The 17,976-nt window shown below is 41.4% G+C and overlaps 1 protein-coding gene across 6 annotated transcripts in view; it reads right to left on the bottom strand.

Moving 5' to 3' along the window:
- Positions 1–17,976, bottom strand: part of NPC1 (NPC intracellular cholesterol transporter 1) — a 50,814-nt gene that overhangs the window by 22,162 nt on the left and 10,676 nt on the right. For 3 of the 6 annotated variants that reach the window (XM_058556800.1, XM_058556803.1, XM_058556802.1), the window contains exons 2-9: positions 16,960–17,082; positions 15,923–16,029; positions 13,200–13,375; positions 6,368–6,535; positions 5,518–5,794; positions 3,671–3,744; positions 2,734–3,104; positions 1,319–1,545 (exon numbers count right to left, since the gene is read on the bottom strand). In XM_058556800.1, coding sequence (XP_058412783.1) covers positions 1,319–1,545; positions 2,734–3,104; positions 3,671–3,744; positions 5,518–5,794; positions 6,368–6,535; positions 13,200–13,375; positions 15,923–16,029; positions 16,960–17,082 — 1,523 coding nt within the window. Of the gene's footprint in view, positions 1–1,318; positions 1,546–2,733; positions 3,105–3,670; positions 3,745–5,517; positions 5,795–6,367; positions 6,536–13,199; positions 13,392–15,922; positions 16,030–16,959; positions 17,083–17,976 lie in introns of those variants that run through there. The other 3 variants (XM_058556801.1, XM_058556804.1, XM_058556805.1) reach the window with 3 other exon arrangements.

The following is a 17,976-nucleotide window of genomic DNA, read 5'->3' as shown; positions in this document are numbered from 1 at the left end:
AGCTCACGTCTTTAGAGGTGACCTCCTTGAACTAGAGTAAACACAGCCCAACCATCTAAAGAGTCACATTCCAGTGACAAAAACAGACAGAACTTAAGGTCACCAAACGAGATCAGAAGTCAGAGCACTCGGCTCTTGAGACGTGGTTAGTTGAGCCTTGCCCTCAAAGCTGACAAGGGATAACTTCTCTGTTCCCATGATGAAGAAACAGCCACAGTGGTTGTTGGACTGGCTGAACTGTTTCCAGGCCAGGTCAGGCCGAGGGGCAGGGCGTTCAGGGACTGCAGGGGCCCATCTGGCGTAGGCTGCTCTTCCCGCTACGGGGGTGAGCCTAAAGACCACCTCAGATCACCAAGCACAGCTTCTCTGTGCCTAACTCAAATCATAAACGCACCCCGCCCAGTGCGTCTCCACAGAAGCAGCTTCAGTGTCCTCCAACCTAAACTGCGTACCAATCCTGCCCCCACTCCTCGACGGGACGCCGCACATTTTATTTTTTTTTTATTTTTTTTTTTTGTGAGGAGATCAGCCCTGTGCTAACATCCGCCAATCCTCCTCTTTTTTTGCTGAGGAAGACGGCCCTGGGCTAACATCTGTGCCCATCTTCCTCCATTTTATATGGGACGCCGCCACAGCATGGCTTGCCAAGCAGTGCGTCGGTGCGCGCCCGGGATCCGAACCAGCGAACCCCGGGCCGCCGCAGTGGAGCGCGCGCACTTAACCGCTTGCGGCACCGGGCCGGCCCCATGCCGCACATTTTAAAAGTGATTCAATATCATGGTATATATTTATATTTCAAAGACAAGAAAAAGCACTATAGGCTTGTTTTCGTACTAGGAAACCAGCTCAAAAACAAGTAGGGGGTGGTGTGGTAGATGCAACTACGTGTTCTCAACCCAGGCACGGGTTCAAGGCTGAGTGGTTGCTGCTGTTCCTCAGTTATACACCACGGACACTCCCACCTCAGGGCCTCTGGACTTGCTGCTGGTCTACCTGGAGTACTTTCCACTCCGATATTCCTACGCTCCCTCCTTCCTTCCCCTTGGGCGGGTCTCCACTCATCTAACGCAGCACACCCCCACTGCACTCCATCTCCTTGCCCAGCTGCATTCTCTCCACAGCACTCAGCTCTGCCTGGCACTTGAGCACGTATCTATTTGTTCACCGTCTGCCACCCCACACTGGAATGCAAACTTTGCAGGGCGAAGTCTTGCTCTGTTTGCTCACTGCTGGGTCTCCAGTACCTAAAACAGTGGGCAGCAACAGCAACTGCTCAGACATTGGCGGGATGACCGAATGACTGTGTCCTGCCACATACCGGACACAGTACAGAAAGTGCGTGTGGTAATCCGCGTACACAAAGAAGTCGTCCCCTATTTTGTGGTCCAGCGTGGAATGGCTGTTCTGGAAGTAATTTAACACACTCATAATGGTGCAGTTCTTGTTATATGGTGAGAGAGGGGCCAAGCAGATGTCTTGAAGTGTCACAGTCCTGTTGTTATAAGATGCAGTAATGTTTTCGATGGCTGTTTGTAAGTCAAGAACCTGAAAGAAGATTTTACAAATAAACAAACCCAGAAACACATCCGATTCCTCTCAGATTTTGACTGTTATTGCCCTGAGGGGTGAGAAGATAAAGGGTATTTGGGGAAAATCCTTCCTAAGACAGGGGAGAGGACCAGGGCACACTATGGTGAAATATCTGATGGCCCAGAAGGCCACTCTTATAGAGGTAACTGGGATGGAGACCCTGCTTAGAGGCATCCAGAGAGACAGAGGGGTGACATCATTACCAGGACCGACCCCAGGGAGGGCACAGGAACATCTCCCCTCCCACCCTTCTCCAGCAGTGACCAACAGGACCACAGAGGGGAGACAGGTCTTCCTGACACTCTCCCTCACCAATAAGTGACCTGCTGCCATATTCTGTACTATGATTATTTATGTATATTCCTAATAGAGAATATGCTCCTGGAGGTAAATGACTACCTTTTGCAACAAATTGGGAAAAAGCAACAGTCATTGGGTGGAGAAAAGATTCTATTAAAGTCTTGGAACCATTCTGATGTTTTTCAAGATGTCAGACTTCCTGTAGGCAGAGCAACGTTTGAAGGAAAAACCATGCAACTGTGCAACCATTCACTGGGATGCAGTTTATTCACAGATACAGTTCTCCAGGGCAAGTGTGATAAGGGAGAATGGGAAGGTTTAAAGGCCTTTGCAAGAGAACGGGATGGATCTCGCTCCAAATGCACCTCTCACCAAATGCAGCTGGGGGCCTGCATTCAGGCAACGATAAGTGTTTCCTGCAGGGAGGATCAGCAGTGACCCAGCAGCTCCTGCTGAGGCTCCAGGACAGCAGAAGGGGCTCCAGTCCTCTGGGTCCTAGCGTATTACTTTTCAGTTACCAAGGGAAAAAATGCATAAGTTTCTAAGGGGAACTATAAATACATTCTGCTTCAACAAAGAAATTCTCATCTCGATTTCAAGAAAGAAGACCTACTATATGAAGCAAATACACAAGTGGTCTACAGTGAATTTTTCATTAAGTTAAACACCTATCATTCACTTTCTTGAAAACTAAGTGAAAAGCACCTTTATTTTTACCGTTAAGATTTTCAAGATATACCACTACATTCAGCCCCAAACCCTCATCAGGCAGAACTGGTCAACATGTCAAAGCCAGCAAACCCTCAGGTTCCCTGGCATTGATTTCTGCAAAGAGCAGATTACCTGGTGCAAAATCTCTATGTCAAGCGGAGGTCCAAAGGGCACGTCAGACCCCGAGGGGTACGGCTGGTAAATGTGTACGTGGGTGTGGGGGGCCCGGATGATGAGCTGCTCTGTGCGGAAGAAAGGCCCAAAGTGCGAGTCAAAGTACTCTTTCTCCAGGCGTGCCTGGCTGTTGGGGGCTGACCAGAGGTCCACTGGATTGGTGGTGACCCGGACGAACACCAGGCCTGAGGAACATGCAGCAATGAAGGCCAGGGAGAAGAAAATGACACAGCCGGGGTTTCGCATGCAGAAAGAGCCCCACTGTGCGAAGAGCCGCCTCAAACAGCCCTCGAATGCTGCACGGGGCAGGACACAGCAGCACACCTCCCCTGGAAGAACAAGAGAGGAAGGGAGGGTGGAGGTTAAGAGTCAAGCCATTCCTGCAAGTCGGAACAGGGAAAGCATTAGCTACTACTGCACGTGGCAGGAATCGTGCCCACACCAGGGACATGCACAGGAGCTCCCCGCCCGGCCCTCAGCCATCTGTCTGCTCTGGAAGCCACTCTTCCTGCCTGCCCATGACCGCCATTCCCACCCCACAGAGGAACAGTGCTCACACACAAGCCTCTGGAAGGCAAAGTTCTCGGAGGACTCGGTCCAAAGCAGTTCCCATCAACTCTTCCTGCTCCCCCCACTCTCAGCCGGCTACATCAGCACCTCCACAGCTCTCATCCCAGCCCAGATTATTCTAGTGTTATTATTCATTATTTGGTCCTGATCTGCCATCCTGACTGGATTGTTAGTGCCACAAAGGCAAGGACCCTGTCTGTCTTGATCACAGCTGTGTCCTGGTTACTAGCACAGTGCCCCTCCCAGAGCAGGCGCATAAATGTTTGTGGAGGACTCTCATGCCAACATAATCTTAACCCTTTTATTTAAGTACAATCGTGCCTACCTTTGTCACTGGCAGTTACAGAGAAAGCTATATTGCTATCAGCATAGGTGTACTCAGAGACAAAATATCGTTTTCTGAAAAATAAAAGCATAGAAGTAGTGCTATGGACTTCAGCATAATGAGGCTGTTCTGACTTTCCCATCATCCCATTACAAGCCTCCTTCCTCACCCTGTTTTTTCCTCCCTAATTGTTGCCTCCTTTCCCCTAAGTCCCCTTGCTCTGTGTCCCTCTGCTCACCAGTCTCAGGAGAAAATTTAAGAAGGTATTAAAAAAACAAAATAATAAAAGATAATTTCACCTTGTAGCCCTCATTTATATTTAAAACTTTTAGGTCCTTTAAAAACACAGTAAACACTATACTGCAGTAGCAATGAGCATACCTAGTGCCTAGATCTTGGTTTCTAAATACTATTCTCCAATAAAATGAACCAAGGCTCCTTGCAGAAGAGGTCGACTCCAGGGCTGGGGGCAAGAAAAATACAAGATGAGCCTGGAACATCTTGTGATTCCAGAAAATAAGAATTGGCTTGAGAAAGGTAGGGGAATGTTTAAAAAAACACAGGAGCCAACAAGAAGGTGCTCCCAATGGTCAAAACTGGAAAAATTTGAGCAACAAAATAAAAGATAGTATTGGATAGAGCCCATAGAATTAAACAAAAAGTTGGTGATGTAAATATAATTGAATAGATAATAAGCTGGGGAGAAGGGATAACTCTCCCTTCTGGACAAAATAAGGTCCAATTAATAAACATAGAAGGAATGAGAGAAATCCAAAATCACCATCAGGCAAACACGCCAGTCATAACTGTTGCAGACAAGATGCACTAATGGATGCTACAATCAGAGGGGGACACTTCGAGGAGAAATGAGGTATAAGCCTAGTCTCAACGCACCTCCTCTAAGAGATTTATCAACTCCAAAGGGAGAAATAGTAACTCTACAGTGGAGAGACCCAGTAGACACCATCTCAACCATGGGATCAAGGTTAACATCACCAGTAACCAGACATATTGAGATCGTGTGCCCCTTGATATGATACACTGATAGAAGAGAAAGACACATCACTTCTGTGCTATGCTTGTCAAAAACACATAACCTCAGTCTAATCATAAAAAAAATCAGATAAAGCCAAATTGAGGGGCGTTCTACAAAATAACTGACCAGTACTCATCAGAAGTGTCAAGGCCATAAAAGAAAAGGAAAGACTGAGGAATTTTCCCAGATTGGAGGAGAACAATAAAACACAAAACGTGAATGTGCTTTGGGATCCTGAAACAGAAAAGAGGTGTTAGAGGAAAAACTGATGAAATGTGAATAAAGTCCGTGGTTTAGCTAATAATATTACACAAACGTTATTTTCATGGTTTTGATAATTATATACTATGGGTGATGTAAGCTGTAACACTAGGGGAAGCTGGGTAAAGGACATACATAAACCCTACTATTTTTGCACCTTTTTGGTAAGTCTAAAATCATTTCAAAATAAAAACTTTAAAAAACTGTACTGTCCTAAATCAAGACGCAAACACCTAAAAGGACTATAGTCTTGCATTTAAATAGATCCGTATCAGATTCAGCTCATAAGACTCTCCGTTAAAGAATGGGTGGTTAATGCACGGTGCTTTAAATCACACATCATTTTGAACACATCAATGAAACCAACTTCAAATGTTGAAATGTCCACAGAGGCCTTTGACTATTTACTAGCTACAGGACACAAGCATTCACGGAGCGGCATGCCGATCTGCTTCCCTGTTCTCATTCCCCGAGGACTACACGTGGAAGCTGGAAGTGCCACGCAGTAATCTTGCTCTTCTTGCCCCGGAGGATAAACAAAACTGCTTACCTGTAGCACCAGAGGGCAAAAAATGCTCCAAAAAACACCAGCAAAAAGGCCATGTAGGTGATCCACATGATGACATACATGGCGTCCAGGCCCAAGATTCTCCAGGGAGCAGGAAGGGGTGGGGGCTGGGGCTTGGGGCCACACACCGCCGAGCAATCCTGGCAACTGCACGGCCCCGTGACCTCGTCCATAGACTCATCACAGCCCTTGGTGGCATTGTTCATGGGCTCCATCCCATGGGCTGGAAGGTCTGCAGGGAGGATTGTGTTGTGAATATCTCAATAAAAAAAAATTACAAAGTTGGTATTAAATGATATTTAAACCCAATGATAAGCGCTCTGAAATAATATAACACAACCGGAAGAATAAAAAGGACTAGAGGTTTCTATATCATCAAATGATGTTTTGCTGCTTAGTCCTGTAAAATTTTACATTGCCTCAATAACTGTGGGCATAGAGTCTGTCACTGAGATTCAAATACACCACATTCCAGGGTAAACCTTCAATCGTGTCTTATCTCCACTGAGGAGCTAGTCTAACACTACTGCAGAGCTCCTGACAAGGCCTTTGCAATGCTTTTTGACCATTTAAAAAACAAAAACAAAACCCAGCTTATTCTTTCAATTATGCAGCACCACCTGAAGGCAACTCCTCTTCCTCCTCCGCTCCTGCTCGCAGCCCCTAAGGCAACCAGGGGCAGGACAGACGCTCCAGCTCCCTCTCTCACTGGAGGACTGGAGGGAAGCTCCAGGAACTAGTTACCTGCGTTTTCCTTCCTATTGCAGTTTAAGGTTCCTGGGCTTTAAAAAAACACCACAAGTACCCCAAACTTGGGAGTCCTTATCCCTACCTGAAAACACGGGTGTGATAGTGAAGGGCGCCTGGCCGTTGTCCTTATTGAACATGTACTGGATCCAGTTGGTGGCATTGCAGGCCTCGGCTTGCTTCCCACACAGCAGCCCCAGGGCTTTGTCATTACTTGAGGGGGCCTCCACATCCCTGCAGGCGTTGTACATGGCTGGCAGAGGAATAAGGGGAAAAGGCTGAAACACCACGCTGCTTTAATACACCAGCAAGATCTTACAAAAGCCCTCTCAAATGGGAACTTGGAACCCACACACTCTGCAATCAGAAGCCACGGGCTGGAACACAGAACAGCAAACACTAAGGGCAGGAATGGAGATCACCCCTAAAACCGGCCTATCACCCTGCAGTTAATATGCTAGGCCAGACTCCAACTAACTTAAATGTGAAAAACAGACAGGAAAGGCTTACGTCATCCCACGTAGCTCACAATACCTTGGAGAAGTATTAGCCCCACTGTACGGAAGAGCAAACTAAGGCTGAGGAAGGAGAAACCTTCGTGCCTCTTCAGTCAATGAAGCTGGTTCCAGAAAACTTCTCTGGCAGGAAACTACACAGCTGGAGAATTCCAGAACTTACAGGGGAAAACCGGTTTTGGGCAGGAGTCATGTGTGAATGAACCTAATACTACTCTCTTCTTTGGTTTCAGTTTAGTACACATTTAGACAACACACTAAATAAGGGTTAATGTCAATGCCATTTTGCACATAAGGAAGTGGCAGTAATGGGTCCTACATTAATATTCACTTACCACTCCCTGCTTGTTACAAACGTTCCAGGACCCTCTTCCCCCAAACCTTAAGGAGATACTTATAAATTCACTGTTTTTTATCCTCACTCTTGGAAGACAGTTTAGCTGGAGTGATAGTTATTTTCTTTAGTACTGTGATTATTCCATTGCCTTCTGGCCTCTAGCAATGCTGGTAAGAAAATCTCCAATTGTCATTCTTTCAAAGTGATTTGTATCTTTTTTCTACTTGCTTTTAAGATATTTGTCTTTGGAGTTTTATAGTTTTTCTAAGCTATATTTAGGTATGGATTTTTTTTTTTTAACAGCTCTATTGAGATATAATTCACATACCATACAGGTCACCTATTTAAAGTTACAATTTAACGTATTTTAGTGCATTCACAGGTAAGTGTAAGCATCAGCACAATTTCCTTAAAAAAAGAAATCCTATACCCTTTAGCTAATGCTCCCTTATCTCCCCAACCCCCAAGCAACCACTAATCTACTTCTGTTTCTATAGTTGCCTATTTTGGACATTTCATATAAATGGAATCATATAATACATAGTCTTTTGTGACTTCTTTCACTTAGCATGATGTTTTCAAGGTCCACCCATGTTGTAGCATGTATCCGTACTTCATTCTTTTTTATAGCTGAATAATATTTCATCGTATGGATATACCACCTTTTGTTTATCTATATACCACTTGACGGATAACTAGGTTGTTTCTACCTTTTGGCTATTATGAATAATGCTGCTATAAATACTTGTGTACAGGTTTTGTGTGGGCATATGTTTTTTCTCCTCTTGTGAGCAGAATTGCTGGGTCATATGGTAACTTTATATTTAACTGTTTCAGGAACTGCCAGACTGTTTTCCCAAGTGACTGCATCATTTTTCATTCCCACCAGCAGGGTATGAAGGTTCCAATGATTTCTCCACATCCCTGCCAACACTTGTTATCCAACTTTTTGATTCTAGATATCCTAGTAGATGTGAAGTGGCATTTCACTGTGGTTTTGATTTGCATTTCTCTGATGACTAATGATTTGAAGAATCTTTTCACGTGCTTATTGGCCATTTCTATCACTTCCTTAGAAAAATGTCTATTCAGATCCTTTGCCCATTTTTAATTGGGCTATCTATTTAATATTGAGTTGTAAGCATTCTTTATATATTCTAGATACAAGTCCTTTATTAAATACATGATTTACAAATATTCTTGCCTTTTCTTGATGATGTCCTTTGAAGTACAGTTTTTTATTATGAGCAAGTCCAACACATCTATTTTTTTCTTTTGCCGCTCATGTTTTTGGTGTCTTATCTAAGAACCCATCGCAAAATCTGAGGTCATGAAGATTTATCCTTATGTTTTCTTCTAAGAGTTTTCTCATTTTGGCTCTTACATTTAGGTCTTTGATCCACTTTAAGTTAACTTTTGTATACGTTGTGAGGTTAGGGTCCAACTTCATTCTCTTGCGTGTAGCTATCCAGTTGTTCAAGTACCATTTGCTAAAAAGATTCTTCTTTCCTCACTGATTTTTGGCATCCTTGTCAAAAAATCAGATGACCATAGATATGTGGGTTCATTTTCAATTCTACCTCATGGTTCTATATGTCTATCCTTATTCCAGTACCATACCGTCTTGATTTCCATTGGTTGGTAGTAAACTTTGAAATTGGGAGTGTGAGTCCTACTTTGTTCTTCTTTTTGAGGATTGTTTTGACTGTTCTGGGTCCCCTGCAATTCCAAGTTAATTTTAGAATCAGTCTGTCAATTTCTACCAAGAAGTCAGTTGGGATTCTGATAGGGTTTGCCTTGAATCTGTAGATCAATTTGGGGAGTACAGCCATCTTAACAATATTAAGTCTTCTGATCCATAAACATGGAGTGTCTTTCCATTTATTAAGATCCTCTTCAATTTCTTTTAATAATGTTCTGTAGTTTTTAGAGTATAAGTTTTACACTTCTTTTGTTAAACTTATCCCTAAGTATTTTATTCTTTTCGATACTATTGTAAATTGAAATGTTTTTTTAATTTCATTTTCAGATTGTCCATTGCAAGTGTACAGAAATACAACTGATTTTGTATATTTCATTTCTTTTTAATTTATCTGGCTTATGGATTCATTATCTTTTCCTAAGTCGGAGGATTCATCTCTCATCCATTCTGGAAAGTCCTTAGCCATTATCCTTTTGCTTATTGTCTCTCCGCAGCTCTCTCTCTTTTCTTTTTCTGGAGCTCCTCACTTTATCCCATATGTCACTTCTTTAATGATTTCCAGATCTTTATACCTCTATGCTGTTTCCTGAGTAATTCCCTCATATCTTCCAACTCACCATTTGGTTTTCAGGGTTTTTTTTTTTTATTAAATATTTCAAGCATTCAGAAAATATGGAGAATACAATTCTCATTTACTCACAATCTAGCTAAATCAATCTTACTATTTTACAACATTAGCCTCAATATTTAAAAAAATAATACACTATAGGATACAGTTGAGCCCCATGACTACCCCTCCCTATGAGCATCCCCCCTTCTTTAAGGTAACCACAATCTGGAATTTGATGTTTATCTTTCCCACGCATGTTGGTGTACTTTTATGATATACTATATCCATAAATATGTACTGTTTAATATAAACATTACTACATATATTCTGTATTTGTTTTCAGTCAATATTTTTTAAGAATCATTCATATGACCGACATAACTCTAATTCATACATTTTAACAGTTTTAAGTATTCCATTATAGACTATGACTATGCTCCAATATAGTTATCTATTCTCCTCTTAATTAGCATTTAGTGTCTCTAATTAAAAAAAAATTTTTTTAATGGATTTTATTTTTTAGAGCAGTGTTAAGTTCACAGTAGAACTGAGTAGAAAGTAGCAAGTTCCCACATAACCCCTGCCTCCACACAAGCACAACCTCCGCAGGATCAACAGCAGCAGAGTGCTACACTTGTTACAGTCAATGAACATACACTGACACATCATCATCACCCAGAGTCCATGGTTTACTCTAAGGTTCACCTGAGATGTTGTACATTCTATGAGTTTTGGCAAACGTATGACATGTATCCACCATTATAGTACCAAACAATAGTGTCACTGCCCTAAAAATCCCGTGTTCCTCCTATTCATTCCTCTCGCCCCCCAACCCCTGGCAACCACTGATCTTTTTACTGTCTTCATAGTTTTGCCTTTTCCAGAATGTCTTATGGTAGAAATCATAGAGTACGTAGCCTTTTCAGATTGGTTTCTTTCATTTATTAAGGTTCCTTATTTTTAGTGCTGAATAATAGTCCATTGTCTGGATGTAGCACAGTTTATCCATTCACCTACTGAAGGACATTTTGGTTGCTTCCAAGTTTTGGCAATTATGAATAAAGATAATATAAACATCCACGTGTAGGTTTCTGTGGATGTTTTCAATTCTTTGGGCTAAATACCAAGGAGGATGATTGATGGATCGTTTGGTAAGAGTACTTTTTAGTTTTCTACGAAATTGCCAAACTGTCTTCCCAAGTGGCTGTACCATTTCGCATTCCCACCAGAAATGAATAAGAGTTCCTGTGGCTCCACATCCTCACCAGTACTTGGTGGTGTCAGCTTTTTCGATTTTGGTCATTCTAATATGTATGTAGTGTTATCTCGTTGTTCAATTTGGAATTCCCTAATGACATATAATGTTAAGCACCTTTTCATATGCTTATTTACCATCCATATGCCTTCTTTAGTGAGGTGTCTGTTCAAGTCTTTTGTCCATTTTTAATTGGGTTGTTTGGTTTCTTATCGTTAAGAGTTCTTCACATATTTTGGGTAATACTCATTTATGAGATGTCTTTCTGCAAGTATTTTCTCCCAGTCTGTGCTTGTCTTCTCATTCTCTTGACATCTCCAATTTTTCATGATCACAAAAATGCTACAACGAATGTTCTTAAATGGTCTCCCTGTTTACATGCATTAAGAGTTTCTCTAAGGCAAGGCAGGCATCTGTAAGTGGAATTTCTGGAATGAGGGTATATTTATCTTCGACTTTACCAGGTATTGCAAAATTGTTTTTCAAATGGTTTTCAAACACTTGCACCACATTATGGTTATCAGTGGGCAGTATCTTAGCAATCCTACTGCTCCACGCCCTCACCAGTATTTGGAACTGACAACTTTTTAAATGTGTGGCAATCTGATGTGTGAAATGGTAGCTTACTGCTAATCTGCATTTCACTGATTTCTCTAGATACTAATCATTTATATTTATAAACCTTTTCACTTATGGTTTCTGCCTTTCCTCTATTGTCTAGAACCCTTCCTTACATTTAAGTCATAAAGATCTTCTTTATGTACTTCTAAATATTTCCAAAATTAGGATTTTTAATCTATACATTTTTAGTATGATATGCAAAAATAAAAATTAGATGAATATAATAATTTTTCTCCTCCATTTATCAACTAGCCCACCTTTTCCCTTAACAATCTGCAACAACACACCTGCTATATATCAACTGTCCACATGCACAGTTCTGTTTGCAGAACAATTTCTCCCCATTCAGTCACGTTGTCTTTTATGTCATATCTTTTGGCAGATTTAATCCTAGGAACCTTACTTTTTGTTGCTTTTGTAAATGGGGTCTTTTTTCTATTAAAAAATTTTTGTTACATTTTTAATTGATCATTAAAATTAAATTTGTATGTTGCTCTTATAGTCAACAACTTTGCTAAATTCTTTTTCTCTTATTTTAGATTGTTCTTGGGAATATTCTTTAGTCAGCTTTGTCTAATCTACTGTTCATCTTTTAGTCCATTTAAATGATGATTTCAGGGGCCGGCCCAGTGGCTTGGTGGTTGAGTGTGCGCACTCCGCTGCTGGCGGCCCGGGTTCGGATGCCGGGCAAGCACCGACGTACCGCCTTTCTGGCCATGCTGAGGCTGCATCCCACATGCAGCAACTGGAAGAATGTGCAACTATGACACACAACTATCTACTGGGGCTTTGGGGGAAAAATAAATAAAAATTATTTAAAAAAAAAAAATGATGATTTCTCATTAATAGATCCAGTTTGTTCTATTTCTAATCTGTTCTTTTTCCCTAGTGTTCTATTCTTTCAGAATTCTTTCATTTCAATAATTTTCAACAAACATTATATGGTATTTTCCAGATTATTCTATGATTTCTAGTTGTTGGAGTTCCCTTTCTCCTATTTGTTATACCTGCTTACTTTCCCTTATGGTGATCTGCTTCTTCATAGTCAAAATCTCCTCTCCTCTGCCAACTAGCTCTACCTTCCACCTCCTCTCCTCAGTCTTGCAGTAATTCATGAAGTTACACAATTCATGTCCACTAGAACCAAAGTTCCAATGGTTTCTAAAATATACAGAAATAAACTTGCACATATAGTAGTCCCCGTTATCTATGGTTTCACTAACCAAAGTTTTGCTTTCTGCGGTTTCACTTAACAGCAGTCAACCGTGGTCTGAAAATATTATATAGAAAATTCACTACGTCACAATGCCTAGTCATTCACCTCACTTCATCTCATCACACAGACATTATATTATCTCACATCACCACAAGAAGAAGGGTGAGTACAATACAATAAGATATTCTGAGAGAGAAAGACCACATTCACATAACTTTTATTACTGTATAGCTATAATTGTTCTATTTTATTATTAGTTGTTAATCTCTTACTGTATCTAATTTATAAATTAAACTTTATCATAGCTATGTATGTATAGGAAAAAACATAGTATATATAGGGTTCAGTACTATCTGTGGTTTCAGGCATCCAGTGGGGGTCTTGGAACATATCTGCTGAGGATAAGGGGGGACAACTGTACTAAAAATTTCCATATGGGAACTTATAGTTAGGAAGTAGTTAAAGCAAATACTTTAAGCAGATTGTGTAATAGGTTGTACCTCGAGTCCTAGGGTACAAGCAAAGCGACAACTCAAATTTCATGGCCAATGGAACTAATAATTGTCATTTTCACACAGTTGACAGGACAACAACAACAAAACAATTTGATCCACTGCCCTGATACCAACTGCAGAAGAGGAATAACTAAAAGTTTACTTACCATTGGCAAAACTCTCTCCAACATAGTACTGTAATTCTACTACATTTGTTTTCGTCTGGTTTTTATAAGGATCAACATAATCTTCAGTTGCTGTAACGTTCAGAAACTGACTTTGTCGAGCGCTACATGTCAGCTCGCAAAACAGGTTCATTAGGTTATAAAAACAGGATGGACATCTAAAGAAAAAGTAAACTACATTTTGTATGATCTCACAGATAACAGCGCCAGCATAAAGGTGATTTAAAATAGACAAAGAATATTTAAAATTTATTGTAAAGCAACAAATAAATTACCACAAGGACATATTAAACCCAGCAAGTCTAAACCCAAAACCTCATGTTAAAATGAAGACACCTCTTTAAAAACTGCCCAATTACTACATTTATGTTACTCAGATATAATTTCAAAAAAAGAAAATTGCTTCTCTGAATTCTGCACTTTATAATTTACAGACATGTTTTCTTTGTCTTGAAGCTAAAGAGACTTAGGAGCATCATGACGACAATTCTGATTAAGAAGAAAAAATGAGATTCACACATAAGAATTTTCACTTTCTAATCTACTGAAGGGCTCTTTTCCAAGCCCCAGATAATCCCTAGGGCCTCTCTAAACATAAGAGGACTTCCCTGTGACTTGAGAAGATAAAAAGAACAGCAGTAGTGTTCTCTGGCTGCACGCATTTCAGAGGCACACAGGTTCTCATGAGAACCACAAGCTGCCTGCTGTCCTTCAGGTTCAAAGTTTAAGCTCCAAATGTTGAATAGTTACATGGCAAAGGAATTCTCTCCCCTCTTTGGTTCACTGTTATCTGCAAAAGCTATTACTTCATTAGACTTGCATTCTTGATACACAGCCAATCAAGACTGCTCTCTACTCTGATCCAGTCCAGGTGACCACACACGACACAGAACAAGGAAGGTGTGGTCCAAGCCCTCACAGCCTCTGGTCTAGTGAAGGAGCAGACATGCACACTGACTCTCTTTCAGGAGTCCTGTGCTTTACTGTGACAAAAACAGGAACAACAATTACACCATTCTAACAATCTAGCTCCACCAACATCCACTAGCCTTCCACAGGATACATGGGCCCGATTAGATTCTCAACTTTTTGATCTATTATTATACAGGCAGTCCCCAACTTACAATGGTTCAACGTACAATTTTTCAACTTTACAATGGTGCAAAAACGATAAGCATTCAGTAAAAACCAAACTTCAAACTTTGAATTTTGATCTTTTCCCGGGCCAGCGATACGCGGTACAACACTCTCTTGTGATGCTGGGCAGCGGCAGTGAGCCGTAGCTCCCATCAGCCCCGCGATCACGAGGGCGAACAACCCATACACTCACAACTGTTCTGTACCCATCCAACCATTCTGTTTTTCACTTTCAGTACAGTATTCAACAGATTACATGAGCTATTCAACACTTTATTATAAAACAGACTTTGTGTTAGATGATCTGCCCAACTGTAGGCTAATGTAAGTGTTCTGAGCTCATTTAAGCTAGGCTCGGCTAAGCTGTGATGTCTGGTAGGGTAGGTGTATTAAATGCATTTTCGACTTAGATGTTTTCAACTTAAGACGGGTTTATCAGGACTAACCCCATCATAAGTCAGGGAAGATCTGTATTGTATGTTGTCCTGAAAGAACAATTTAGGGACGGTTTTTCACTGTGTATCGTCAACTTAAATCTCTGGGAAGCAGGGTTTCCTCAGCAGACGCCAACCCGTGCCCCATCACCTGCAGCAGCAACTGCATGGAGGAGCGTTCCATCTGCGGTGTCCTCCCATCCACCCTCACCTGGGTGCTCAAGCATGAGAAAGCCAGAAAGATATCACGATGTTCTGGTCGGAAAGCCACCACCAGCTTGTTCTGGTGCACATTTGAGAACTGCTGGCTAAACCTAGAGAAGAATATCTATTACACAAGTCTTTTCACTGCCCTTGTCATAGAGAACAAACTGGAGAGCGAAGTAATTTTGACAAAACCAGCCAACTATGCCAGAACAAGCTGCTTGACAGTCACCAAAGGCCAGCTCCACCAAGGACTGGGACTCTAGCACATCACGTCACCATAGGGAGAGAGAACCACATGCAAACCAGGGGAAGTGAGAAGAGGGAGGCAACGCAGAGGACTGCATGGATAAGGGTGTCTCAGGTCAGAGACCTGAGCAGGACCACCGGGAGCCTCTCCTCCCCACAGCGCAAAGAGGCTCAAGTCTGAAAGGACCAATCCCCAGTGCAGACACCCTTTGGGGTAAAGACATCTCAGAGGAAGACCAAGTATCAACACTGAACGTTATTAGGAAGAGAACTAAGTTGGATAACTAATACTTGAACAGAAGTTATTCTTTACCTCTGAGAGTCATAAGATTGCTTTCTTAAAATAAAACAAAAGTAAACTTTTTTTGTGTGTGTGAGGAAGATCAGCCCTGAGCTAACATCCATGCCAATCCTCGTTTTGCTGAGGAAGACTGGCCCTGGGCTAGCATGTGTGCCCGTCTTCCTCCACTTTATATGGGACGCCGCCACAGCATGGCCTAACAAGCGGTGCCTCGGTGCGCGCCCGGGATCCAAACCTGGGCCGCCAGCAGCGGAGCACGCGCACTTAACTGCTATGCCACAGGACCGGCCCCAAAAACAAACATTCTAAAAGAAATCAGAATGCTATTGGTTAAAAGGAACTAAAGTCCATTTTTTCTGTTTGCCTGGCAGTCAACCTACCTGGACAGAAACTGTAGAGGAAGCTGCAGGTTGTTCTTCAGCGTCTGAAGCTGCTGAACATCACAGCAAAGACTGACATTGCCAAAGAAGAATCCTGGACAGAGCTCCTTTTGGATGAGAAAGCATGAATCTCAGAGTAGCACAGCTAAATAAGAATAAACATTCCTAAATGAAATAAGAAAATTTTACTCATATAAATCCTTTTTAGGTACCCAAGGGCAAGACATGTATTTGCAAAGCTCTTGCAGAACTCTTTTAAAAGGCTATCGAATTTACAAGTAGAGGTAGTACAGACATTTCTAATTTTTTTCTTATTTAGTAGCTCACTCTCCCCCCTTGACAATTACTTTACCTCTTAGGTTTTTTTGTGTAAGTTCAACCAGAACGCTACTTACTATTTCCATTAGTCACTCCAGGGAAAGTCAAATGCTTTTCATAATTCTGTCGAAAGTAGCAAGTAAGTCTAGAACACCTGCCAGCATGTCAATTTGATTTTAGATTACGTAAGCCTCTAAAACTAGTCTTTCACTTTGATTTTTCCAGTTCTTTTCTAATATCCCTGTGGACCAGGGATGGTAAAAGAAGACAACAGAAAACAGAATCTTGGTAGCAACCAAAGTTCACAGGCTCTCAGTGGAAAACGGAAGAGTCACTAAAATGAACACAGGACAAGGGAGTCATAGGTACTTAGCAGCCTTGTTTACTCAAGTCCTGAAATCTAGGAACCAAACAAGTTAACTTTAATATATTTTGAAGAAGCTGCAAAAAGCAACATTGGACGTAGGAAGGTCAGTCTCTAAATAGTAACCTGCAAGTGGGAAACTTTACAAGAAAGGCTGAAGTCAGCCCCAGAAAAATTAAGCCTCTGGAGTCCGGCTGTTATCTTCTCTGCCATTGTTTGTTACAGATAAGAGTTTGGGACAAGATTTAAGCCTATTAGTTTCACCTCCACCCCCACTCCCACAATATTTAAGGTATAAATACAGAAGATCGTGATCAGCACTTTGTGTTCCCAATGCCCAAGGCGACAAACTTACCTGCACTAAATCATACCCATCCTTTGGCAATGGTTTTGGTGGCCCAGAATATTTACAATTGTACCTCTTATCTCCAGATGCAATTCCACACTCTCCATACCAAACACAGGATTGTGAAAATACCTACAGAAAGTCAACACAAAACTCAGTTCATCAGGGCCCCAAGGGTAAAACAAATTTCAACAGCAAAAGGTGCCCACTCATGCACTATTACAGAATTTTCCAATGTTACCTGCAAAACGAAATAACAGCAAGAGGCACTGGTTAGTTTAACATTTTGAAAAATATTAATTAAAATAGACCAAATGGACTTGTCAAGTCAGTCAGTGAAGTAGGTATTAGAAATTACTTATTTTCGGGCCGGCCCCGTGGCTTAGCGGTTAAGTGCGCGCACTCTGCTGCTGGTGGCCCGGGTTCGGATCTTGGGCGCGCACCAACGCACTGCTTCTCCGGCCATGCTGAGGCCGCGTCCCACATACAGCAACTAGAAGGAAGTGCAGCTATGACATACAACTATCTACTGGGGCTTTGGGGGGAAAAAAATAAATAAATAAAATTGTTAAAAAAAACAAAAAGAAATTACTTATTTCCACGATTCCTACTTCCTGCTAATTTATTTGTTGAGAAGAGAAAGCTATAGATCCAAGTAAGAATCACTAAAAATCAGTGTAGAGGAAAGAAAGCAAGATAGTATGTAAGTTTGCAATTACTACGGCACTATTTCTGCACAGCTGCATAAGGAATTATATAATCTCTAATTAATGAAAGAACATTTCCATATATATTTAGGTTAATTAACATCAGCACATCATGAGTAATGGGAAGAAGAAAACCACAAACACCAATAAACCCTAAGTAAGAAGAAGGATAAATCCTAAGTAAGAAGGAGCAAGAAAGAACTCCTTGTCTTCAAGAAAGCAAGAAATGTGTAGAAAGCAAGGAATGTGCTAACTTTAAGGAAAATCACCTCAGCAATCTTAAAAGAAAAAATTTAAACGTTTTATGTAAAGATTTCTC

This window comes from Diceros bicornis, chromosome 16, assembly GCF_020826845.1.
Source record: "Diceros bicornis minor isolate mBicDic1 chromosome 16, mDicBic1.mat.cur, whole genome shotgun sequence".
Classification (NCBI taxonomy): Eukaryota; Metazoa; Chordata; class Mammalia; order Perissodactyla; family Rhinocerotidae; genus Diceros; species Diceros bicornis.
Note: the sequence above shows the minus strand (reverse complement) of the source record. Positions and strands in the feature narration are given on the sequence as shown.